This window comes from Gasterosteus aculeatus, chromosome X (genome assembly GCF_964276395.1).
Source record: "Gasterosteus aculeatus chromosome X, fGasAcu3.hap1.1, whole genome shotgun sequence".
NCBI lineage: Eukaryota > Metazoa > Chordata > Actinopteri > Perciformes > Gasterosteidae > Gasterosteus > Gasterosteus aculeatus.
In genome coordinates this window covers 20914004-20940966 of record NC_135698.1, presented here as the reverse complement: position 1 = coordinate 20940966, position 26963 = coordinate 20914004, and the positions used below count along the sequence as shown (strand labels likewise).

At 44.9% G+C, this 26963-nt stretch overlaps 1 protein-coding gene across 13 annotated transcripts; it reads right to left on the bottom strand.

Annotated features, from left to right (window-relative positions):
* Window positions 1-996: 996 nt before the first annotated feature.
* tead4 (TEA domain transcription factor 4) lies at window positions 997-26824 on the bottom strand. Of its 13 annotated transcripts, none has more exons than XM_078082981.1 (13): window positions 26464-26669; window positions 25478-25527; window positions 19966-20314; window positions 12145-12209; window positions 11177-11248; window positions 9746-9880; window positions 9592-9635; window positions 9281-9342; window positions 8943-9073; window positions 8391-8564; window positions 4415-4555; window positions 3454-3606; window positions 997-1932 (listed from the first exon to the last, which is right to left on the bottom strand). In XM_078082981.1, the coding sequence occupies exons 3-13, from the start codon at window positions 19970-19972 to the stop codon at window positions 1819-1821; spliced, it is 1098 nt and encodes a 365-aa protein (XP_077939107.1). In that variant the 5' UTR covers window positions 19973-20314; window positions 25478-25527; window positions 26464-26669; the 3' UTR covers window positions 997-1818. The 13 variants fall into 13 exon arrangements, with proteins under 13 accessions (XP_077939107.1, XP_077939108.1, XP_077939110.1 ...); XM_078082982.1 differs by having other exon boundaries at window positions 25458-25527; window positions 26464-26664; XM_078082984.1 differs by having other exon boundaries at window positions 11186-11248; window positions 26464-26608.
* Between the last annotated feature and the right edge of the window lie 139 nt (window positions 26825-26963).

Sequence of the window (26963 nt, the reverse complement as noted above, 5' to 3'; positions counted from 1 at the left end):
GGAGATTAGGCGGTAAACTGCAATCTAGGGGAAACTGTTCCATAGAAATAGTTTGAATAAAACAGTCAAAATCCATCTCCATAAATTATTTAAAAATTGGTTGTTAACCTCTTCAAAATCTGTCATTTCACTACCAATAGATTCTACCCTAAGTCTTTACTTTATTCAAGTATGCTTTACAGATAAGACAAACATTGTGATTGAAAGTACACTTTAATATCTAGGGAGCGTCGTGTTCTTTGGTTTACACACACTGTTGGATTTAACGGGAAGTTAGTGTTCTTCCAGTATGAGTGTAGTTTTTAATGTGTTGGACTCGAAGGAGTCACTGAGTATCAGCTATTAAAATGGTGAAGCTTTTAGGTTTGGGGAAATGCTTTAATTTGAAGTGAACCGGAAAGAGTAACGATATCTCCAAACCACCAGAGGGCAGCATTCACTTTCCATAGCTGGGTCCTAAACTCCATACGCACACTCTGCAATATGTGCTAAAGATATTCTGATATGTTTACTAGTTAAATCTTTACCTACATTTAAAAAATACGGTGAATAAATTAAGTGTGCAAATCATACGGTGACTTTGGAACAACTGCCAATTTAAATACTCAACGGATGAATTAATACTGGAAATGATTGAAGTTGAAGCTACTTACCTACTTTTACCCTTTTGGTTTCTGATGTCTGCCATAACTTATCTCCCCAACATCTGCTATTAATGTTAATGTTTTGCAGCTGCAAGCAGATCCTCTATAACATTTGTGGAACCTTAACGTCCATCAACAAAACATTCCACAATAAAGTGGATTGAATATGTGACGAGGAATCTCTGGATAAAGTTCACATTCATGATCCCTGCGGCCCAATTAACAAAACCTTCCAATATTATACTTATAACAGGGAGACCTAAGAGAACTCGGCGCTCTGTGTGTTCTTATGAGTATGTCACACATTGCAGACAATTGAACAGAATGCAGAAAGAATACGGCAACAGATGAGTTACGTATGTAAGAAACACTTGTATTTTCATCTGTCACTTCAGGGCAACGTGCAGTTACAGTCAACCTCTGTAATCAGCTTACAGACCTCAGTCTGCTTCAAGTTAGCAGTGTTATTATGTGCCTTTTGTTGTAGTCAGATCATTTAAATCAAAAACAGTAAGACAATACAAGACGCATTTAACATTAAACGTCAAACAAAGTGAATGCAGTAGCTCTTCATTTCAAATCATTTTAGCCTCTTACGTTACTCTAGAGGAGATGACTTGTAGCACTGTACACCATTTCTAACATAACACAAACTATTGGCACAAAAACAGGGATATTTTATGGATGTGCAAAGGGGGGATTCTCAGTGTACTTGTACTAGTTTTCCCCATTGTTATTTATATTTAAGTCACTAGGTGGCGCCCTCAGGCAGCCAAACTCATCCGCGGCAGATGTCCCCTGCACATGCACTCTTAATTTAAATCCAAAACAAGCACTAGTAAAATGAGATGAAAAACACCAACAATGACAACCTTCTCATGCAGGTCTCGTGAGGCTCCTTTGGTGCAGAGACCACGGCGCATCGTGCTCCTCTTCTCTCTTCTTTTATTTTTTTTTCAGTTTTCACACCAAGCCCGTCTCAGCTTCCACAATCCCAAATCCACCTCTTCCCCGGCAGGCCTAGTGTCCCTGGGCATGCCGACAGAGCCACCGTGTCCCTGGGCTTGTGATGGAGTTGTACGCTCACGGAGGGAGTAGTCCATTGTTTAGTGTTGTTGCTCACTGAGGTGCTACGAATGGTCTAGAGCGGGAAAGGTCCAGCTGGGAGACTGGCTCAGTCTTTGACGAGCCTGTAGATGTGATGCTGTGCGCCGTGCTCACTGGTGGACACCTCGAAGACGTAGGCTATGCACAGGAGGGTTTCCAGTGTGTCCCTGTTAGTCACCACCTGTGGACAAAGAAGACACACACACTCAATCTATGGGGGGGTAAAGACCCTTGTAACCTTGGTTACCTGTATTCTTTGTTATTTTTCATTCTTCTAGCTAGCAGAGAAGTATGTAAACACTGGAAAGCACAGACATCTCCATTCTATTGTTTTATATATTTTGTATACTTATATTTAAAAAAAAAAGTACAAAACAAATAATCTAAAAGTCAAACGAATATATAAAGAAATTAATTCACATGCTCCTTTTTGGTAGTTTTTTGTCAAGGATTCATAGAGAGAGTTAAATCTTTTATTAATATTAAACAATAATGGATTCTGAAGGATGTTCTGCTGTTCTATGCAACCATCCATTCAGTGCACGTTGCACTCACATGAGGCACATGGACCAAGCGGAGTCTGTGAGTGTACCCGTGCGTTGTCTTTGCGTGTGTCAGCGCCAGTGCGCCCATGTGTGTGCTGTTCCTGTTTAATAGGAGCTAAACCCGCCCATTGAGAAAGCTAATGACATGCTGCCATGCCGTCGTCAGCGTGGGCTCAATATGGTCATTGTCCCTGGTCCCGAAGGAATGCAGCCGCCAATGGAAGGAACACCGATTTCTTTGAACGCTGGTGCTGAGGACCACTTTGTTACTATGGTGATACGTTCTAGTCTATTCACCTCCCTCTGTCCTCTGTTGGCTTTCTAAGGACTACTCATTCAGAAAACTTACAGTACAATGGATGAAATATTTAAACTCTGCAAGAAACTCCTGAAATATCACAGCGCAACTATATTCCTTCTGAGATGAGGACTAAAGGGCACTTTCCCTGTTTCCCACCGTTTATAACAGAGGGGGGGCTGCAAAAAGCACTTTGTGTACTTCCTTTCAATTTCATACTAAACATCCCTGTAGTGTCCATCTGTGTGTGCACCGTCTCCACAGAATAGTTACAACACAATGTGCTGCAGACAATGACTCACATCTTAATACATTCGAGCTGTTTGTGCCTCTTTACATCTCATCATACTGTGGATGTGAGTAATTGTTCCTCAATCACTATACTGGTATCGTATTAAAGTTCTTTGAGCAATTGCTTTTTACATTATAGGGGATGTGTTTGTTTGCCTTCTTAGCAAAGAAGAAAGAAAGTTAATTGATTCCACTCAGACCGCATTTAGTTCCCGACAGCTGCCAGTTTGCTTAGCTTAGCATAAATACAAACAAAGATCTCCCCTGGAGATCGAGAAAATCGTGTGGGCAGGATGGGAGGAAGCAGAATTCTGGGATGTTGCATGTTACTTCTGAGGTTATCTTCTCCAGCATGCTGTCAGAAATGATATCTGATATCTCATGACATTTATCATCTATCTGTATTGGTGACGACGCTCCTCAAAAACCACACATTGTTTTGTTTGTTTTGTTTTGTTTAATATTTGACAGCATGACTGAAAATGGTATCGAATAGCAGCAGAGCGGCCCTCAGCACCAATACACACTTTGAGCTACAGTCTGTCCCTGGTTGCTGTCGGTGGGATACCTGTAAGATAGTGAAGTTCTCCAGTACGCTGTTCATCATGTACTTCTCCGGCAGGTGTTTGAGCTTGTGGATAAAGTTGATCATATATTCACATAAAGGGGAACGATGGATTCGAAACACGTAGCGTCCATTCTCAAAACGGGCATACTCCGTCTAGAAAAAGACAAAGAGAATTAACAATAAAAGCATGCAGTCCAATAAATGTGCAAAGAGAATTTAAAACACTTCTGTAAAACAACCGGCATACATATTCCACTGACACACAATTTGATACATCGGATGCGAACGTCTATGTGATAAACTGTGATATAATAGAATTAGTGCAGCATATGGCATGCCGGTTATGGCAATAAACATATTTCTTGTGACAACAGTGATCAAATCATGGAGCCATTAAATATCATCAGATGGCTCTACCTAGCCATGTGCGTGTTTATATTGTGCAATCCATCAGACGCAGGTGGGGGGGGTGGGGGGTGGGGCACTTTTGTGTCTTGTAAACGGGAAGCGCAACGGTTAGTTATGCTGGGGAGGGGGTCATGACCGCTTAACGCCGAAATATCCCAAAGCGATTGAGCAATCAGTAATCAGTGGTCAGATATATCAATATTCATATTGATGCTTCAGAATCAGCTTTTTGGGCAAGAAAAGGGGGTTTAAAAGGTTTTTCATCCAAATAAAACATGAATTAGACTTTATAACATTGAAGATGCAACTCAGCACTCAGAAATAATGACTCGCTTTGTGCGACTCTTTGCAGGGAAAATAGCGAGCAAACAGTCACATACTGTAGATTAGCACGTATGTGACTTTCTCCCATCTGGACTATGATGGTGAGGCAGCAGTATGTTGCTGGAAAGTATTTGGGGTCATTTTAGTTTTACAATGTTTCATAATAAATACGAGGTCATTTTCATAGAAATTCACCAGACTAGTTTAAATTGACAAAACATTGTCTTACCTCCACTTTCTCCACCACTTGCTTTCCAAAGGAGCAGACTTTGGTGGATGAGGTGATAATCATGTTCTCAGAGCTCTCGTACTGACTGGAAACCCCGTAGAAGAAGCTGCTGTCATCCTGCAGGTTAATACTGAGGTCCGCCTGGAGGGACCAAACAAATAGCAATACACACCCATCAGTCCCACCCAAAAGGAGCCGCTATTGCAGCCTGGTGGTGCATGTGGGCATGTATGAGGATTTACTGTCCATATCTACCTGTGTGAGACGCGTGTTCTACACCACACGCCTGCTCAGATAGGCTTCCATAATACAAAATATTACACTTTCTGCTCACAGACGTGGATATTAAGGAGTGACGTGTGTCAGTCTGACAAAGACGCGTCATCCGGAGTGGAGCAGCTCAACAAAGCTCTGCAAAGCCAAGAGGCATTCACTGGCCAGATCCTTGTTGACTCAGTGTAGCTCGCTCAAATCCAGCCTCTACATTCACAAGCTGCTGTTGCGTTTCTTTATGTGCACGTCTCAAGAGTTTACATCTACAGTCACATTTTGCAACTATTTAATAATATATGCAACAAAAAATCACAATGTGTTCTTAAGTTAGCTATAGCATCAATCAATTTCAACCAATAATACCAGGACATTGATAAATCAATCTGCAACCTTAGTGACAAGTGGGGTGTGTGAGGAGGTGAAACCTCATGACTCAAAGACATGAGCAGCCTGATGCAAACTTTTAAAAATGAAAGTAAAAGTTTGATTGATATGTATATATGTAGATACATATACATCTGTTACATCTGTTTTATTGTATGATGCTTAGCGACGACTGAAACTCCCTACTTCAAAAAAAGGCCTCACTAGTTGAATTTAAAGGCAGCGTAGAGTCGAGTATCTTCATCCTCATGCGGATCGACCCGTCGCTGATCCTTACACCAGTTTGAGTTAGAATCAAGGCAAGTAGCATATAATCTGATTTTGGATCATACTGAGGCGTCCATGTCCTCCGTCAGACAGCTGGGCTGTCTTACCTTTTCCCCTGTCGGGCTTTTGTCTCCTAATGGGCCATTGAGACACCGCTCAGCCTCCTCTCATGCCCTCATCACGCCGTTCATCTTCATCCCCGGCTTGTGTAATTCCTCTATTTGTCTTCATCCCTCGGGCCTAGTGACCCTCCCCAAACCGCCATTCCCTGCTTCTCTAACAGCCTGCGAGGGAATTCATCCAATTACAATCAGCAGCATGCAATTGGCTGATTAGATCATGGCGGGCAGGCCGGCTGTGTAACAATTTAGCAGAGCCGGCTCAAATCGGATTCCCTCTGCACTTCAAAGGCGTGAGACAATCCGTTAGGACAGGCCCACGGGCGCCGAGAGGGTGAGGAGGAAGGCGGGGAGCGGGGCAGGGCGCCCATCGGCCGACAGGGGGGTTTGCTGGAAATTCAATCTGCAAGGCCATAGCTTTGGAGGTGGGCCGGCCGCCTGTCACCGTCACCATGCCAACCTGCGCCTCAGCGAAGCCCCGAGTCATGACCTGCCATGTGCTTGTCCCGCCGCGGCCACGTCAAAGAGGCTCTTTTAAATGGCATAAAACACTTATCGTATTTACAGATGTGCGAGGATTTCATTTCGCTTATTTCACATGGCCGGGAGCGTGTTTTTTTCAGTATTGAGATGCCCCAGCGGTTTTGTCGCATTTCTGTGTTTTGTCACGGATGCCTCGAGAATCGGAGCAGCCCCTTGGGACACGATGAAATGAACAAACAGAGAGTTTGTCTGAGAGGCTTGTGATTCATTGATGAAGGACCTGTTGCTTACATGGCCCCGTGCGCTTTCTCCTGCCACATGTCTGCAATCCCTGTGCCCCTGGTTCTATCCTTTGCCGTCTTGCTCCCTTTATCTTTATGATGTATGGCCTCTCATCCCCTCTTTCCCGCTCACCCCTGGATCGAATGCCACGGCTTGACCAGCTGCTCTTTCAGAGGACGGGAGAAGACTTCTTTCTTAGTGGTGTCACTCACCAATGTCTTTTATCTCTATACAATAAATAATGTGGCTGTCAAACATGTGAGAGGGGCCGTGTCATGCCTACAAAGCCACCCGCTGGTGTGAGACTGCGAGGCAACGATTTGAACTTGACATTCAGCGTCGTTGGCACTCGGAACCACAGCACTTAACGCTACATAAGACTATCTGCTCCATCTGATGGCCTCCAACGGTACCCGTTTTTGAATAAGTGGGTTAGAGGATGAAGGTTGTTTGGACAGCATATTCTTCCCTCCACCCTCACCATCTCAGAAGAGCATTATTTAAAGGATGCACACCACTTCGGAAGGCTGCAGAGATCTACAATGATTACAATTTAAAGTCGGACCTGCAGAATACTGTCATACTCAAAGTACTTGCCATCTCTTTGTCTCGTGTGGCAGATTTGTACTCCGTGCTTTTGGAGCACATTGATGTGATCAACGGACACCAGAGAAGGACTAACATTGTTCAGTGTGGTATTCTCTGTTGGTACCCAACAGCTCACCTCCAGAGGCTGGATGTGTTTGGGTCACCTGGTGTGCATCAGGTGCTACTGAAGGAGCCCCCGCATAGTAAAGATGAAAACGCATCGTACTGGTAGGCGCCTGCAGTAGGTGAAGACTGAAGAAATAAGTACAGTAGCTTGTTCAATGGTAGGAAGATATTTATGCTCAGTTCATTCATACATTTAGTATGAGCGAGATCTGATGACCTTCATACATGTGTGTGAATAAATGTTGGAAAATAGAACAATGAGACAAGAAATGGTTCATTTGGGGGAGGCTCTCCCCTCATTTGTGATTAGATATCAGGAAAGTATTATTTATTTGTCTGTATTACAAATATTTAAATCATTTTATTTTGAGCACCTGACATCCATTATAATCTCACCTCAAGTAAAAGTCGTCCACAGGTTATAAAGGGTCATTAATGCAACGTGCATGCACTTAGTGATTAAAATAGCGTGACAACCAAGATGTTTGTTATCTTGTATTTTCTATTAATTATGATTTGATTTCCTCTTTTGATGAGCCAATCTTTGTTTGAAGTAATCGTTTCTTCAGTGATAGTTTGTGACAACAACATTTACTTAAGTAAATGTACTTTTACTCGAGGTAACAAGGCTTGGGAAGCGTGTACGTGCTGTGCGTGACACAAATAGGAAGGCCAGGTGGCGCCGATCGGCTGACATGAACGAAATGGACGTGTCTAATTTCACCTTCAGCCCCCTTCTGTGTCCGTCTTAATGCCTTAATGCCCATTTACAGTTTGTATTCTATATTCAATGATATCACACATTATGCTCCGTCTGTCTTTATTTCTTAGTCTGTATGTGTATGTATGTGTTTTTTTGGGGGGGGCGTATCTATAAATAAGTTGAGGGGGGGGGGTCTAATAGCGCCGAGACAGGTGCTTGGTTTCTCATTTCCTCCGGTGAAAGATCAGACTTGCCACTCTCCCCGAGGCTGCTGTCACACACACACACACACACACACACACACACACACATATTCACTTGACAGTCACACACAAACACACACACGTCTAATGCGCGCTGAGCTGCTTTGCTTTCTCTGCTGGCAAATAAAGCAGCAGTCAGGTGATGGGAGCTTTGGCTTTCCCTTAAATCTGGCTTCAAATCGCGCTTAAGTTCCTTTAGCTTCAATGCTTAAACTATCCCAACAAAGTTGACACCGCCAAGCCGTTATCAGCCAACAGGTGGTACAAAACATTAACAAGACTACTTCAGCGCCGTGACTCTGGGAGGATTACATGCTCTTATGATGCAGGACTGAGCCTTACATAAACGGAACGGGTATTTGACATTGAAACAATTTATCCACCGTAATTTGAAAAAACCAAAATGAAATAAAGGGAACAAACGCAATGGGTTTGGACTGATCAGAACTGGATTTCTCTCCCCAAAAAGTTTTGAAAATATATTTTACCCAGAACTTGACGAGAAAAAACGCGTTGTGTGGCCCTTTGTCGAACAGGTCCTTCAGGCCTCCTTTCTTCTCTGGGAACTTGTCGTAGATCTGTCTGACGTCCACAGACTCCAGATAGGCATCGCTGTAGCTCGGGTTGGACTGGCCAATGTGCACAAACAGGTGCTTGTTGAACTGGGGAGACCAAAGTGCATAACAGGAGATGAACAAATGCCACTTGTCCGGGTTGCTAAACTGACGCCGTGGGTCGGGCCGTCTGTTCCATCGAACGAAACCTATTCATTGTAACATCCCATCACCCGTCTCGAGGGTCCTAGCCCTTTCTTTGCGCTCGCTTTACTCATCTGTCACTCATGATACAAAATATGAATCAGTATTTTATTACATTATATAAGTTCATTCTGTATCAGAATGTTGTTGCCACAAAACAATGTGTATAAAAGTGAGTTTTCGCTGTGAGGAACCTGTCAATAGGAGTTTCTGATGGGCAAGAACCATAGTGACAGTAAATACGACAGGAAATATGATTTCCCCTCCTGCTCGTCCACTCACGTTCTCCGGGTCCTGCGGTTGCTCCAGGAAGGCAGAGAACTCCAGCATTCGCAGCTTGGAGCTGGCAATACTTCTGCCCAGCCAGGAGGGGGCACCAGGAGACATTGACAGCCCTGCTGTGCTCTCATAACCTGCAGACGGGGGGGGGGCAGCGGGGGGCTCAAATGTGCGGCTTGAGTGTGACAATGTAAAAACCTTAAAAATGAGATGCTGCGACACTTGCAGCTATTTTCCCTGAGCTCCGTGCGAGCTCTTTATCTCCAGCTGGGCTGTCTCGCCGCTTCCCCGGAGCGACAGCCGTCCGTCAACGCAGGACGTTGGGGGGGGGGAGCACCCACCTGTTATTGGGGTCGGGCCGGACGCTTGCATGGCGTAACTCTGCTGGGAGAAGGGCTTAATGCTGGAGAGACGAGACAGACAAGACAGGGAGAGGCGCGTTACGCAGATCTCATGTACTAATTGGACCGTGTGACCTCCCAAGATACGGGGGGCAGAGTGGGATGCCCAATGTCAGACAGCTGAAGACTCTCATGTATAATTGTACTGATATGTTTCATTCTGAAATGTATCTGATGGTTATTAGGCTGATCGCATGAGAAATCGCCGATGGACGCTGTGGCGCTCCACGGGGGACAGATTGGCTACTCACTCTTCGTGGCCTCCCGGCTGTCCTGGAAGGGTCCCGTGCCAAAACTGTGATGAACAAACCACATCTATATCACACAGTTCCACCTACTCAGAGCAGTTTCTTGATAATAAATAAAGAAAGTGTTTGCTGCAGGGGACGACTGTAAGGGACTCACCCCACCAGCAGTGGGATAAGCCGGCCTCGACAGGCCCTGGAGGGCCATCTTGTTCTGGAAAGCCGTGGGCGAGATGATCTGGGCTGAGGACATAGTGGCCATACTCTGCAGGGCCTTGTCTTTGGCGACCTGGTCCTATGGGGAGGGACACAGAGCGAGACAGACAGACATTTACCGATGCACACATTGAAGGTAGCGCACTCATCAGACGCCATTTAGGTCCGAGCCTGGCTTTCCCGGTACCACAAGCAGAGCCCTAAAAAGGGAAATGAAGCATCGAGGGCAGCTTGCATCATCAGTGAATCCGTGCCAGGCGGTGAACTGAAGGGAAGGTGATATTACAGTCAAGGTTCAAGAGTTAAGTTTATTGGTCTGGCAGGCGCACCGCAGTGATGACAACCAGCTTCTGTTGGAGGTCACAGCGGCATACGGGACGAGGAAAAGCCTAATATGTTTATATGCTAATAATTGCATGAAAAGCGCTCAACGGCACTGGGTTAAAAATAGTGAGACAGCTCTAAAATGATCCGTCCCGTGTAACACTGTAAAGTGATAAACGTCTTGTTTTTGGATCCTTCAGCATTTTCCAAACCACCAACCGCTACAAGCGCTTGCCGCCCAGCCCTAACGGGGGAGGCCACCTGGTGCATTCTTCTTCCCAGAACTTGCGAACACAAGGGCATTGCTGAAATATGGGGGGGGCACATGTGGTGGAGATCTCAGTTACACCAAAGACTTATTTAAAAAAGGGCCGTCACGGAGCCCAACCCTGTGACCAGAGGCCCTGCCAGCTGAACCCTCATGGCCGCTCTCCAAGGTGAGCGAGAGTCCAGAGGCCCGCTGCCACTGCCAGTATGCGGTTGTACGTGGACGAGTAATGCAAACTGAGAAAGTACTGGGGGGGGGGGGCAGGGATGTGTGAGAGCCCTCAGGGTACTAACACTTTTATTGAGGTACTTGCAATGCAGGGATTCATTTGCTTCTTCACAATTGCGTTTGGTTTGTCTTGTTCATAAGTGCACATTGAATCTCAGGCCTCCTGAAATCTGTTCACACATCAGCATGCCATTATAAAGCTGTATCAATTAGAGGGTGCAATTAAATCGCCAACCTTGTGTTAATGGCGTGTGAATTCACGGCAGCGCAAGGGCCACACCTTGGACAAAACATTAAATTGTGTTACAAGAGGGAATAATACTGAGTAATAACGTTATCATCCTCTTCCCGCCTCCTGCTGCTGCTCAACGTGAATTCAATTAAAATGAAACAAAGTGAAACATAACACACTAATCTATGAGCTTATGTCCTCTGCCTGTGAGCAAATCTGAACTGTCCAGGCACATTGAGATTTAAATAAGGGAACAAATTGAACAAACCGATGTTAAATCTTCCAGTTAGTTGATGTAAAATAGCAAAAAGAAGTTGACTCACGTAGCGTACCTTCAGCTTCACCTGGATCTCCCTGGCCTTCCGTCGGGCTAAAACCTGGATGTGACTAGAGACCTAAAGGGCCGACAACACAGCAGGGATGAGTTAGGTGCTTCGAGCACATCACAGCGTGTTTCCCTGTGCTTCCTTTGTTTAATTATTCATGCGTTTTCCATCACAGAATGAGTCAGCAAATATTTGGAATCCATTCAGGTAGGAATAGGATCTAAACATTGCGCTGACTTTCTGATAGTTGATCACGGCTAAATAAAAATTGAAAAACTAAATCTGTGCCTCGTCAGCCTCATCTGACTAATTCAAACATCTAAAATAACCTTGCCAGGCAAAAACAATACACGCTAATATAAAAATAACTCAATATTATTAAGCGGTTTTACTAGTAACGTTCTGTTATTGTGTCCTTTTTTGACTCATTATTTGTATTATAAGCTTGATTTATCACATTTTACACATACAGAGGAAAATACGTCATTTGCTTCATTACATTGCGACGTTTGTTGTCTGAATATTTCTGTCTGAACTTCTTTAAGTGCCTCAGACTGCTGCTGTTGGACCAGCAGGTGTCTCTCTATCCCCCCATCCTGTCGCACCTTCCATCCATAATCCTTCACTTAGCCGGCATCCCTACTCCCCACATCCATCACTGCCCGTAGATCAGTCCGTCCATATCGGATGCCGTAGGGGGGGGTAAAGTTCCAAATCCCTCGCCTGTCCCGCCCCGTCCTCCCATCACGATTCCCGTGTTCCGCGGCTTCTTTACCCTTCTAACAAGCACCAGATCCAGGAGGTGGTGAAGAACACTGACACATGATCAGCATCTATGTGTGTGTATAAGAAGGTGGTAGGGGTTGGGGGGTGGGGGGGGGGGGGGCAGGGTGTCGAGGCATCACTCAGCAGCAGATTCCTTTTCCTTGAGGAGTTCAAAAATAGGGGTTGTTACCTTAACTTACCTGCTTTCTGGTCCGTGTCTTCCCCGTGCGAAGTTTGATGTACCGTGCAATCAACTCATTTCGTCCTGCAAGGGACAGCGAAACAACCGCGTTTTAGTAAGTGGGAAAAATGAAGTTCCAGTCGGCAAAACATAAAGTCTCATCTCCTCTAAATCCATCACAAGAATTAGAGAACGTATGAGGAAATGCATACACACTGTAATTTTCTGTACACATAGTTACATGCAGGTAAATTTGCTGCTTAAACACGTTCCTATCCATGTCTGCACGACCACGTATTTGAGTTTGCATACGTGCACGCACAGATGACATGCAAACACACGCTCAAACGATGAAAGCGTCCTTCTGGGGGAGAGCTGGCCTCGGCCTGAGCCGCTGAGTGTGCAGCGAGCTCGCAGCTCCGCGGCGAGCTGACGGACAGGTCACATTGGCAGAGCAGGTGGAGGCCGCAGCCATGCGATCCTCAGACCGGACTCGGGACGGACATGGCGCAGGCGTGTGTGTGTCAATGTTTATGGAATATGCCTTTACGCCTGCAGTAAATCTCGGGCTTGTTCCCCCCCCCATTTAGGGTCCGGTTGCAGCGAGGTTAACGGTCATGTGGCTTCTTTCAACCTCTTCTCAAGAACTAAAACTCTAGTCATTAAGGCTTTTATTGTTAAATACACACAGTGTTTTCATAATTATACAACGGTTGGGAGTGTAATTCATGCATATGAATAGTGCCATTTTGTAGGGAATGTAATTACATTTTTTTGGTGTAATAAAAATGGGAAAATAGGATCATTGATTGATGAAAACATTTGTTATTTCTATATAGAAGATAAACTTTACAAACCGTTACTACACACACAGACACACAAAGGATGATTTAGAGTGAATCACACAACTCTTGCTCTCACCCGGGTGCACACACACACACACACACACACAGTTTGCACCACCTCTTAAACACAGTCATTTTTCCCATGGCACCACATCTCCATGTGAATTAACACGCAGATCAGTCACGACACACAACCGGGCTCAAACCCGTCAGATTTTCCCTTCCATAGTGATGCTCGGGTCAGACCTCACACCGCTTCGTGAAGCTCCCAATCAGGCGACCCCAAAGGGTAAAAAGAGGAAACTCGAAACTTGGATGAACCCCCATAAGAAATTTTGTCAGCCAGTAAAAGTGATCAGATTCTATGTCGGAACGCGAGGCGCCCGTCGGTGCTCATGTGAACCGCAGTCTGCTCCCACGTGACTTTCCCCGGATTGTATTCTACTTCCGTTGCTAAGTCATAGCGGTTCATTACAGGAACAGCTCACGCTGTCAGTTTGTTTGGTGATCTATCGAGCAGAAGCCTGCAACTTTTTAAAGCTATAAAGAAAACAAGGGGATTTTTTATGATACATGTTGCTTTGTTGATACAGGAAGTTATATATATTTTTTAGAGGCTTTATTAAAATATGAAATCATATTTAAAGGTCATTTAATCATTTTCGCTGTGCTCTCCACAGTGAGATGTGATAACAAAGGAAGTCGGACGCGGCAAGAAACACAAGCAGATTGGAAACAAGCCAAATGTTGAGATGGTCTAAAACGTTCTTCTATGATCGTAAAAGACCAAGTTCACCTAGTGAGCTTCAAATAACACGTTATCCCCTCATCCCCAATAAACTTCAACACCGGCCCCCAACAAGACCACCAGCAAAGGGCTCTTAGAGGCCACATATCCCATATCCTTTAGAAATCTCTAAAAGAATCTAGGAAATAAGCTCCGTGTTGTAGAGAAGCAGCATGTACAGCAGTATTTCAAATGTGAGCAGATGAAATCCAGCGTTCTGAGAGGACCGAGTGGTGGATCTGAGCCCGGGACCCTGACACACACACACACACACACACACACACACACACACACACACACACACACACAGGCTAACCGCTCTCTCAAATGCCGTCCACTCCACTTTTTCCACACTGTTGCACACTAGACAAAGACCTACTAACACATGTCAGGCCCAGTCTCGGCATTCATTCCGTCTCAATCTTATTTTCCTTTCAGAGCTGCAACTCCTGAACCGTTTAGTGTTTATCGGGAGGTGCACTCGCTGGACGATTGTTTGAGCACCTAAATGCACATTTCTTTAATTCCCAAGGGATTAAGAACGTGTTTCCTCCACATTTCCTCGCAATAAAAGTTTCAAAAAGACAAACAGAAAGCTTTTCAAAGTCTCCCCAGTACTCGAGCTAAAATGAGCATTAGGTTTCCTCCATCAAGTTCCAGTTCCCAGCAATTCATCTCCTGCAAACTTCACTCAGTGTACAGCAAGATGCACATTCAACCAGGAAAGACAACCAAATTACATTTGTAAAATTCTGCTGTTAAAATATTAATACGGATGTCTGAGAGGATACAATCTATTCTCTTGTGTTCCATAAATTGCCATAATTAGGTTTTTCTTGAAGAAAATGATTAAAAAATGTATTCTAAGACCAACAGAGAACCGGTGAAAGTGCTTCATCTATAAGACAGCATCCCCGTTCAAAATGAGCCAGTTAGCATGCAAACAACAGCGAGATTAATGGGCCGTCAGATGACCTGCCACTCCTGGTGGAGGGCCCCGTCAAAAATACCCCCCAACACATCCACGAGATCCGAGAGGAGACTCGGTCACACAGCGATGAGATCATGACATCCGATGGAAACCTGTGCCAGCCAAGGCTGCAGGAAAGTCGCTAGGAACATTATAGCATCGTCCACTGGGCCGCATTCTCATGTTGTTTAAGTCTCAGACTTCATGGGGGAAATCTGACACCCGCAGCAGAACGAGAGTGATCCAAAGTCTATTGCTTCATTCATGCCTGAATAGACCTAAAGTAAAGTGACATGAAATCAATGAAATGAGCCATGGTGATCTTAAAAGGCCTGTTTATCCAGTTTCCCTTCCAGGTCTCTTCTCCACCTCGTCCTCAGGCCTGTTGGTGGAGGTCAGGGAGAGGTCGCCGGGGTCATTCAAGTCGGTTTAGGGTATCCCTTCCCAAGTCAACCTCTGGGCCTGGTTGGTTGTAAATCTCAGAAAAGCATTCTGGCAAAACTCAACGGCAGCGTCTCTTTTCAGATATCTTGATCTGGTTAACAAAATAATCCTCAGACCGCTGAACTATTTCTACATTAAACGGCCCACACCAAGGTGGACACTGAAGACATCTGCTGGCCATACGTTCCCTTCAACAGCGTGTCTGCTGGAGAAAACAAAGGTCACATTTAGGCCCCAGGAATGTCTTGGCCGGGTGTTATTTCCCTTCCGATAGAGCCGGCTGGGCTCTGAAAAGACCTCGATGCCAGCGACGAGTCGAGAAGGGCAACAGTAGCCTGTGCTTCAACAGACCTGCACACTCAGAAAGGAATAACTGGCATCAAAGACAAAGACACGACAAACACCTCAAACTCCAGCGTGTTCAATTACATACTCTTTAATTTCAGATATTTTCTTATAATATCTAGTTATTTTTATCCAAAACGTCCTTCAAATATGATCCCATTTTATCATGTGACAACTCGTCTTTAAATTATGGGATGGTTATGTATTTTTTTCAAATTAAAAGAGTAGAATTGTCAAGAAATAAGCTGCCCCACTAAAATATCCAATATTTCTAATTTGGTCCCGATTATTAAAAAAAATATTAGAACCACTGATGTATTGTTAAATTGATTCATTTAAATGGTGGCTTGGCTGCATGACCTGAATTATTTTAGTCAGTGCAAAAATGTACAAACCATCCAGCATCGGTGCACTAAATCAATCAATAGAATAATTAAAATATTCTAACAGTGTATCGCAGCAGTTCCTTTCACTCTTAATTAGCTCCGTGGTATTTTGGTCCTTTTTTTTTTTTTTTTAAATGATCAGCAAAACTCACAAATAAGTGTCCCTCCTCTAGTTTTCCTGGCTGGTTGTGAGAGATAAAAATGTGCTCTTGATTTCGCAGTACAGTATTTTTAGAAGAAGAGTAAATTTAACAGATGTCATGTTATATTAACACAACATGCCACAAGTGTCGCAGTTGCAGAGATTTAATGCAGAGGTAGTTTGCGCGAGGCTGCGCGTATTTCAAATCTCCACAACAGATGTCCGACGCGTTGGGACCCTTCTACCTCTCACCTTGCTGATCTGAGATGTCTGCATGAAGTGACAGTGACAGCTCTGTTACACAGCTAGCGCTGCCCTATCGGTGGCAGGGGACGAGCACCAACAGACAGAGAATGACAGAGATGGAGGCTTCTTCAGAGGCCGTCATTAAATCCTATAAGAGGCTGAAAGTCTGGATGTATTATATTATTAAAGATTTAGGTTATCAACCCCTCCCATTGTAAAGGCTTCTACTAAAGGGGAACAGAACAAGGCCACTGGTGAATTTCCCACACTACTGCCAAAGTTTGTACCCGTGTGAGGACGCGGTGCTTTTCACTGACCTTTACATCACATTCTTAATGAGAATGACTTGAGGTCAAACCGTATTTGCATCGCCTGACAAAAAAACAAAAAGGGTTGACGTGTTACACAAGCGAAGCTTAGTGGGAGCACGATTCATTGTGTGGGAATTCTTTGTCCGGCACTGACAAAAGGAATACGCCACTACGGAGGGAAGCGTTGTTGACTTTATCCTCTTCAACACACGTTTGGCTTTTTTTTTTTTTTAAGAGCAAGCAGGAGCCATTAAAATGTGACAAAAAGTGCACCTCACACACATGTTAAGAAACCCAAGTGGGATGAAACAAAACAGCTGCATTAAGGTGTGTTGTAATATTTAAAGTTACAAAATAAAAAGGAGTCCAAAGGCGTCATGAAATAGAACAGTTATGAAAGCACATAACTTGATATGGTAGCAGTAAATAAAGAGGGAGATGATTTCATTCCCAGCGCCACATTCTTCTTGTAACAGCTGTGAGCACAGCGCTTCTCACTGCACTGCGAGTTCGGGACTGTTTTTCCGTTATTGCGGCATGAGGCCGTCGGTCAGACCACAGGGCACGTCGCTCGCTGAGAGCCGCAGAAGGCAGGAAATGTTTTCCTTGGCAGATGCATGTCGAATTACCACTGGAGCACATAACTGCCACAATATCCGTGACACCGTCGCTAATAAGCGAGCTAATAGGTCTGTTGAGTAACGGGCGCGAGGGCCAGGAGCTATGCACAGCTTTATGGGAGTAAAATGTGATGAATGTGCCCAGAATATGGGCTACACACATTCCATTCAATTTGGAAATTTAAGAAGCGATAGAAGCACACATTCCCTCTGTTTTGCTGCTGGGAGACTGAATATCATTGTTTTGTAAAGAATGGCATTCATTCCTCAGAGTGGAATCCAACCTCAAATTCATGTCGCTCCGGGCCATCGGTTATTCTGCCACAAGTTTATTTTGTCTATGTTTCCACATTTAGCCAATGCAATAAGATTAAAGAACATTTCTAAACCCATCATGTCAGGGCTTTATGTATGCCTTTAAAGATATTCTCAGCTGATATTTGATTTGGCTCGCGGATTTAAGACTACCCATCAGCGCTTTAACAACATTAACAACACTAAAGACCTTCAAAGTGGCTTTGCATTGATTGTGGTTGCTTGAATGACTTGAGTTGTTGGCCACTTGCAACCCCGGAGATGGTGCTAAAACGGGGTGGACAGTAGAGCTGCGGGGGCTCTAAGGGCCGGGCTGCAAGGGATCACTGTATCATCTGTATTTGCTGCTGTCAGGTTGAGCTCGGAGAGCAGCCGGAGGAGGACTGGAAGGCAGACAGACAAACTGACAGGAGCTCTTCACAAAGGACAAAGACAGACTGGGAATTTGAAACACATTGGAGAAATATCCCGGTAAAAATCACAGAAATGTAGGGACGCACAACCTGTACCTTTCTCACTGTAAAAGAAACACACACACTGAGGACAGGTGTGAGGGTTCAAAAGCACCCCTAAAAGACACCCATGCTCACCTGGTGTTTATTTGTCCACTCGTCCTCCTTCCCTCTGGGCGCTCAAAGGGTAAACGTCTATTCTGGTTTAGGGTTACCGCCGAGCCGCCTTGAACCCCCGACTCTGAACATGTGCACTGTGAAACTCCAGAGTGCACATGCCATTCCTGGCGGGCCGACGGGCTCCCTGGCTCGCGCATCACCTCCATGCCTGACTTGCCAAGAAACCCACCATCACCACCTTTACCCATGCAGCCCCTCCACCTCCCTGCGGCCACCTGCCCCACTCTCCTCTGCCCCCCCCAACTATTATTACAGGATTTATAAGGGTTTACGTGTTGATCAGAAGATGGCCGTGACCTGGATAGGGGGCTGAGTTAGCGCTGCAGTTAACGGAGCTGTCTGGCCCGGTGACAGAACGAGGCGACGACAGAGGCTGTCTGATGTCGGCAGACTCACGATGGAAACGCCATTTGTTAAACATCCTTCAGCGAGGCGGAGTAATGTTACTTCACCTTCCCAACACCTGTTTGGCAATGACACCCGCCAAAGATTCAATAAGGAACGACCTGCAGTAAAGTTTTGGCTGCTCCAAACCTTGATGTACTATTTTAGGATTTTGGATGGAAGGAAAGAAAAACAGAAGTCTTGGGAGGGCACCAACCAGGAATCAATTATTTGTGGCACAATAGCGGACAGCGGGATACCAAGCAACAGTTAACCCTACTTGAGACAGCCTTACACAAAGCTGGCATCCAAGCCATGCAATCACAACTGGGGAGGTAGAATTATCCCCACTGCTCTGAGCCGGTTTAGCAGGTGATGTGGAGATCTAGTATAAATGACCACCACTGCCTAAATTGCATAAATGTCTGTGAACGATTTACTGTTCATTGGGTCACCATTTTTCTGCATCTGTAAGTGTTAAAAAAAGAGCTTTGCAGGTCTGCATGAGAGGTGCATTGTGTATGCGTGTGTTGAAGAATGAGTGTGTGTGCGGCGGTTTGTGACACATCGGGCCGAGTGGAGCTGACAGCTGTGATGTGAAACATGAAAACAGAGTCGTGGTGTTGGATGAGCACGTGGTGAGAGTTTGTGGAACAAAAGGAGCGTACGAGGAACGCTTCATTGTGGGAAGCAAATAAAAGTCAGTTTGTGCCTCACAACACTGTGCAGTGTGTTTTCATGCAGTAGTGTTTGAATGGAAAGAGGTTCTATTCACATCCTGCAACTTGCATTCTATTTAAAATCATCTGGAATGAATTCCATTCATTAAAAAATGAATCTACAACCTCAGAATGTCAATGGCACCCAACACCTCATCACATATTCAGCTCAACAGCCATTTTCCCACATCCAATGAGCCAATAGAGTACGGCACACCTGGCTAGTTATCTATCGTATTTGTTTCCGTCCTCTAAGCTATAATAGATATCAATGCAAAATGCGGTGGTCAATTGTGATGCGTGTGGGCTTTACAGGTCATTATAACCTATCTATATAAAGATGCCATTATTCCAGTTTCTACTCTTATCCAAGTTCTAAAACGTTTTTAAAGTGTTAGTATTGTAAATCTGTTTTTGTATGGTAAAAATAAAAGCATTTTAGAATATTAAAAAAACAGTTACAAATGTGGTTATTGGTGTTGTCTTAGACAGATGGTGCCGCTACGTTTCCATGACAACAGCATTGTCTTAACATCCAAATGGGATAAAATGAGGTACACTGGATCTAAAACGGTCAGGGCGGTAAAATAAAGGGCCGGGCTTCCTGGCTTGCTAAAGCGCTTCGGGTATCGTGTCAATCACCCTATTGAAGAAGACAGTACAGCGTCTGAGTATTACATAGGGGTGGGCGTACCGTACATCTTGCCCTCGTCAGAGAGGATGATCTTCCTGCGGCCACAGGGTGGATAGATGGCCAGGGCCTCTTGGAAGCTCTGCTCGATGTCGGGGCTCCACACGCCCTCCGCATCGTTCTCCAGGGGTTTGTCGAGTGCGTCCCCCAGCTCCTCACTCCCACCCCGGGGGGAGGGAGCCGGCACCCACTCTGCAGACGTGGTGGCACCACGGAAAGGGGGCCACAGAGCAGGGGGGGGGGCAGTGGTGGGCTGAGGGAGATGATGGGACAAAGGGAGTGACTGCGAGGAGTGTGGCTGGCTGGAGGAAATCCACGGATGTGATGATGGTCTGGTTGTGGCGGCGCGGCCCTGGGAAAGCAAGAAGAAGATGAGGGACCGTGTGCTGTGTGAGGAGGAACTCTCTCAAATCTAGATTGATGGAGTCTTAAATGTTACGAATGTATGTAATTATGCTATAATGATATCAAAAGTCCGTTAATATCATGACACATTGAGCATGAACACTTTCACCAAACAGGGCAAAATATAAGCTTTCAAAATAAAAGCTGCAGCTAACACTCATTTGTATTAATGTCTTCATATTATTGAAGATATACCATCATTCATTGTTTGTGATATAAAATGTCAGAACATTTCCTGAAACCCAAGGTGCTGCCTTAACATGACAGGTTTTATGAGACCAACAGTCAGAAAACGAAACAGAAAAGGTTTGGAAAAATGTTTTGTCAATTGACTAATTATTTAACCAATTTATCACTGCAGCGGCATTCATGAATATTTGAGCTGCTTTATGCGAAAATTCCCCCAAACCGACTCATAACAAATCAGACGCGCGCTGTACTTTAGTTTTCTCAGCGCTGGTTGACTGAGGATAAAAAAATGGTCCAAAATTACCGACCATGTAATCCTTCACATTGAATCAAACATAAAAAAGTTTTCCCTCTTAAAGCACTCGGGGACAAGCTGCCACATCGAGGCCGTCATATGAAACAGTACGTGATCACATCAGTCCCACATCCTGGAAAGGGAATTAGGTTGGTGAAAACAAATCAAGTGCCACCTAGAGTTGAGACGGCAGCAGTAGGAGAAGGAGGGGGGGGGGGGGGTTCAGGAGGGGCCCAGAGTCAACAAATGAGGAGACCCATAAAACAGAGGATCACGCCAGGATATTAAGGCCAGGAGGCTCTTAACATTGACTGCATTACTGAACTGTGAGATCTGCAGACGGTATTCTGATCAATGCGTTGATGTGGGTGTGGGACTCGCAACAACCAGCTGACTAATTAAAAGGATTAACTTGATATTCCATTGGCTCTTATTGGTTGGATGAAAAGGCAGATTCACAGGAGAGTGGAAGCAGAGAGATGTTTGACATCCTGTTGTGTCTACCGAACATCAGTGATGTGCACATAGCGCTCATGCCAGGGTGCTTATGTCAGGGCAGAGCGTTCGAGACGAGGCCGAGGCTCCACCTCTTCCCTCGCGCCGGACGTGCGGGAGGGAAGGAAAAGTGGAAACGGGCTCGGACAGCAGGCCTCCACGTCACCGGTCAACACAAACACGGCTTTGTGTTGGTCACTTTCCTGCCGCTGTGCAACGGACGGACCTCCAACCCATTTAGGGCGACAAAAAGAAAAGGCCCTTACGTCAGTGATAATCCCAAACATGAGTGTGTGTGTGTGTGTGTGTGTGTGTGTGGGTGACTGGGTGAGTCAGTGAGTAAGACTCTCCAGTCAGTCTGCCCCCCCCCTTCACTCTTCCTCTGAGCCCCCTGATGTTACAAAAGGCTTCCTGCAAAGTGTCCAGCCGCTCTGCCATTCTCCCCATTCTTCTCTCTCTCACACACACACACACACACACACACACACACACACACACACACACACACACACACAAAAAGAAAGATGAAGTAGAAGCACAGAGTGATAAATTACAATTGTTCCCACACAAATAACAAATAACTCTGGTAGAGCGGACTGGCAAAGTAAGGAAGCATTGGAATAACTAATTGGTAAATACTTGAATAGCATTAAATACTGAAATTAAATTAAATACTAAAATTTAAATAATTTTTTAACAAAGGTGCTAAAGACATTTGCGCATTCAATTTCTATAAAACAAAAACTGTTATACCTTCGAGACTGTTTAATAAAGTACTTTGAAGAAATCTCCTCAGACTAAAAGATCTCTTATTGTTGGTTCCCTTTATCGTACGAGTCCATTATCATAGCCAAAAATATATTTAGACCATGAATCAGCGGCCTAATCGATTAATTGATGAACAACAGAATGTCTTTGGTGGAAGAAAACTTCAACTTGGAGTCTTAGAAATTAGGATGGACATTCTTCAGTGTTCTCAATCATTTCATGAAGTCTCATTATAATCAAATCATCAAAAAGGAAATGAGGTGAAGTTTTCTCCGTTAGCTGGTGCACAGTATGAAAGTCTCACCTCCTCAGCGTGACCCAAAAAGAAACGCTTGGACTGACTCGCACTGAAGTGAGTGTGAGATTGTTGATTATCAACTAGTTAACAGGTCAACTCTTGTGAGGCTGTGGAGGTTTTAGTAAGTGATTGTTTTTCGAGTGTTCAGCACAGCTGATCAGTCTGCTCACAGAGGAAACCAAGAGACAAAATCACTTCACATTTACAACCGCAAACCGAACTTGTGTCTTTTATCCTCGCCAATAGTTGAATAGCGGATGGCAATTATTATTATTCTCCGCTTCAAGGGCGGCATTCCTACAGAACCCAAACAGAACTTTTCTGAATTACATCAAGCACATAAAAATTGGTTAATCTTTGCGTTGCACAACACAATAAACCTTAATCTTGATCACGAGCTGACCGACTACTTGACAGAAATTTCTATCGTTTTTGTGACAGATGTTTAAATAAGTGCACCTCTGTAGCTCACTGGCAGATTTGTGGAGGCCATAAACCATTAGAGTGCTGCTCGGTGCCCCCGTCAAAGTGTCCGCGATGTTAATTAACCTAAGCCGTGCCTTAAACCCGCCCCCAACCCCCTCCAACTACCCCCCCCTCCTCCTCCAGCACTAGCGAGGCCCCTCTTCCATGGATCCGCTCAACGGGATAAGCCCCCGGCTGGTGCTGTGGTCAGGCAGGGGGCCACGTAGCCCCTCAACCGCACCGACAACTTAACACAACTACACACACACACACACACACACACACACACACTGACCAGCTATCAACTTATGAAGGAAATAAACCCACTTAAACGCACACGAGAAACAAGTTCATATGCTATACTAAAAGACACACACACACACACACAGCCTTCACGTGAATACACACACACACACCAAACCAGAAGACCACATGAAGCTGGAGGTATGGCCGAGCCCTTCACCTTCGCCCCGCACCAGTGCCAGAGCAGTGGGAGTGTTGGCTGGGCCGCACAAGGGGACAGAGTGCATTTCATATTTTGGGGTATTATTAGCATAGCTCCATGTTTGCCGGTCATTTGGTCGACCACTTTGGTCTAGACTAAAATATCTCAACAACCATACGATGGATTTCCTTCTCATTTTCTACAAAGCATCCACGGTCCAGACAATGTGTGTTTGGTGAAATGCTTTTGTAAAGATTTCTGTCAGATCTGGTTGACCCACTGATGGCAAACTCACATCTCCTCAGGATGAAATTACAATAACTATTGTGGTCCGCTGTCTAAATCCGTGCCATGCCAATAACCTTCCCATCAGCCTCAGCTGTACTGTCAGTTTGATGCTTATTAGCCAATGTAAGCATGCTATAACGCTACACCGACTATGTGTCGGTCCTCTCTGCTGGCAACATGCTGGCATGGTAACGAGGAGAATGTTAGCATCGTATTGTTAGCATTTAGCTCAAAGCTCTGAAGCGTTTTGATATTTTGAACTATTAACACTTTGTGCTGCGGGTATTTAATCGTTATCACTCATCAATATGAAGGAGCGCAAAGACCGAAGAAGTGTATGATAGTCCAGGTCAACGATAGGGGAACCAAAACCGTCATTATTTGTGTTGCTTTGTGTTTGTCTGCAGACAAAAGACTCCCGAAAACTGCAAGAGCATGCGGTCAGTCCATTTGTGCGTATTTAGCGCGTGTGGCCGTCTCCTCATGTATTAAACTGGTAACAATCCCCACTAATCAGGCCGGGAATGCAAAAGCAGGCAACTCGAGGATCAGGCTATGCGATGGAAAGTTGCTGTGCAAGTCTCTCCTGTTTGGTTGAGTTTTTGCTGAGAGCACATGTTCTCTGGGCTGCACGAGCGAGAGCCTCCAACCTGTGCACATTATACACACTGGTGAACATGGAGCATTTAGCAGCTAAAGAGACATTTCAGATATTTCTTTAAGGAGTAGAAAGCGACCAAATCAGAGCGACAAGGAGAGTGAAGGCTGGACACACGTCTGCAGGTGGCAGGAGGCAACTTCCCATAAATAATGTTAAACCGCACCTGCTGGATGTGTAAATTATAGAAAAAGGTTTGCGATATTATTATCTTATGAAGCAATGGTGCATTTGCAGCTTCTTATTGCCATACAATCAGTTGTAGCTTATTTAAACAGAGAGATGGGAATAAAAAAAATGCAACCTCCTTAAATTGTTTAATTTGCATGTTGTACATTGAACACATCCCAAAGCTCCAGCTCCTTATCTAACGGACCAGGCGAGTCTTGACCGTGTCCTCCCTCAATGTGCTCACAGAAGAGTCAGAGCCAAAGAGGAGAGTGGGTCTGTCAGATCAGCCCCAGATAGTTCAACAGAAAGATCCATCAGACTGGCTGGAATCAATGGACAACACAGTCACACACACACACACACACACACACACACACACACACAAAAGAGGGGAGAGGTGTGTGCAAGTCTTTGTTCTGCAAGGCTCATATCTGAGGCATTATTCGTTCCTCTCGTGCGAGTGGGGGAGGAATGATCGCTATGTGGGATGAGCACGGCGGATAAAGGACTCTGCCGTGGGGAGGTCCTGTCACATGCAGGGCAACTCCACGCGCGCACAAACAAACAAGGTGGACAACAATCACCACTCGCACACAAACCATTTCATACTTTTCTTTTTTTCCCCTCCTTTCTAGTTCCACACACAAACACACACACTGCAGTGCAAACAATACCATTTTAGAGTTCACATCAAAAATATAACTCATATATAACTCATAGTTGTGAAAAAACAAAAAGGTCAAGGCCCAGAAAAGACCTAAAACTCCTCTGGCTGTCAGATACTTCAGAGGAGACTCAGACAAGTTGTTTTTTACCCCCCAACACAACCTTCATCTCCCTGTCACAGTGCTCCAATCCACCTGTTGCCCCTATGGGACACCAACGCAGACACAAGCCCCGTGTTAGTCATCTCAATCCCTGACCGAAAATATGCACTCACACTGTGCCTTCTCAGCTATGCAGCTTTATGGAGTCAGTCACACACACACACACACACACACACACATGCAGTATTTACACGATACGCAGGAGAAGCACCTTTGGTCAACTTTGCATCATGTGGAGTCCTTCACGAGAGCTCAAATATTCTGAAAGTGAAAGAGTTTGGATGCCATTCAAGACTATTTAAATGTGTCACCTTTACATTTCATATAACGGTCGCCCCAGTATTTAAGAAAATAATCAGCAAATGAAACAATAGTGGAAATAACTCCTATAAGTAACATTCCGTCTTCATTTTATTATATTATTTATAGATTTATATTTAATTTATTATATATTACCAGGACTATCAGGCAACTTCGGTCAGTTGTGAAATACAGTTCCTTCTGAAATATTACTAATTTTCACTTCAGTGAATATTCCTTCCTATATTCTGTGTACTTTTACACGACTACATTAAACAAAGTTGAATTGGTGTTCTTTAGCAGTTTGTTAGTTACTTCAGGTATTACAGAAATAGTACGAATCAGCTTCACTTTTGGTATTAACGAATCCAAAATAATGACATTCTAGCCTGTTACAATATAAACGAATAGATGTTTGGACATTTCCCGTTATTTTTTGTCTTTAAATGAATTCCACTGGTCCGGATTGAAGTATTTTCACACCGCATTACTTTTACTTTTACAGAGAATAAAGGATGTGAATACTTTGAAAACAACCGTGCTGATGGTTAATAAATCCACTGTTTGCATTCTGTAAAACTTTACCGACCGACGCTAATGTTTGACTGCACCACAATAATCTGATTCCTCCTGAGAAGAAAAATAGAACCAAAAACAGACAAAGTTCCGGCTGCGAGCACAGGAAGTCAAAGCACGCGCACGCGCTGCGGCGCAGCGAGCGCACGCAGAAACGCAGGAATCCGAGCGAAGAAATGCGAGATATTCGAGGAATGTCGTCTCCGCCGGTGAGTGAGAAGCATTCAGAGAGGAAGAAAGAGCGAACTCCACTTCCACCATATTCAACTTTTAACTTCACGCTCCGACACGATCACGAGAAGCCCAGAAAAGCACTTTTACCTGGTGGAGCGCGCGTCCGGCGGGCAGCTGTTATTACGCGTCAGATGGAGAGGACACCGGTCTGGTTTCGCTTTTATTCTGTCGCTTTTAGCTCTCTGCTGCCTCGTCTCCTTCCCGGAGACGTTGGTTTGAAGCGGAGAGGAGGGCAGGAATTTCAGGAATTAGCCGTGGTATGACATGAAGCCCGGAGAAAGCCAGAGAAAAGGACCGAGGGGGAGGAGGAGGGGAGGAGGGGAGGTCTGACCGGTCAACGCGTAATGACGGAGGAGGAGGAGGAGGAGGAGGAGGAAGGGGGGGACGCAAATATCATCAGGAAAAAAGAAATACAGTGAAAACCACCGCATGACAACAATTTCACAATGACTTATGATGGGAGTCGGTCACACACACCGTGACTGTGACAATGAGGGTGTTACTCTGCGAGTCAGATGACAGCTAAATGAGCAAATACGAGTTGGAAGATGTGACGTTACTGCACCAGTATGCATGTCTTTATCCTC

What these genes read in the sequence shown, in the direction of transcription:
- tead4 (XM_078082980.1), bottom strand. An exon ending in CAGCCGGGAGGCCACGAAGA is followed by an intron (nt 9,343 to 9,591) that starts GTGAGTAGCCAA and finishes TCGTCTCTCCAG; the next exon opens with CATTAAGCCCTTCTCCCAGC. An exon ending in AACCGCAGGACCCGGAGAAC is followed by an intron (nt 8,565 to 8,942) that starts GTGAGTGGACGA and finishes TGGTCTCCCCAG; the next exon opens with TTCAACAAGCACCTGTTTGT.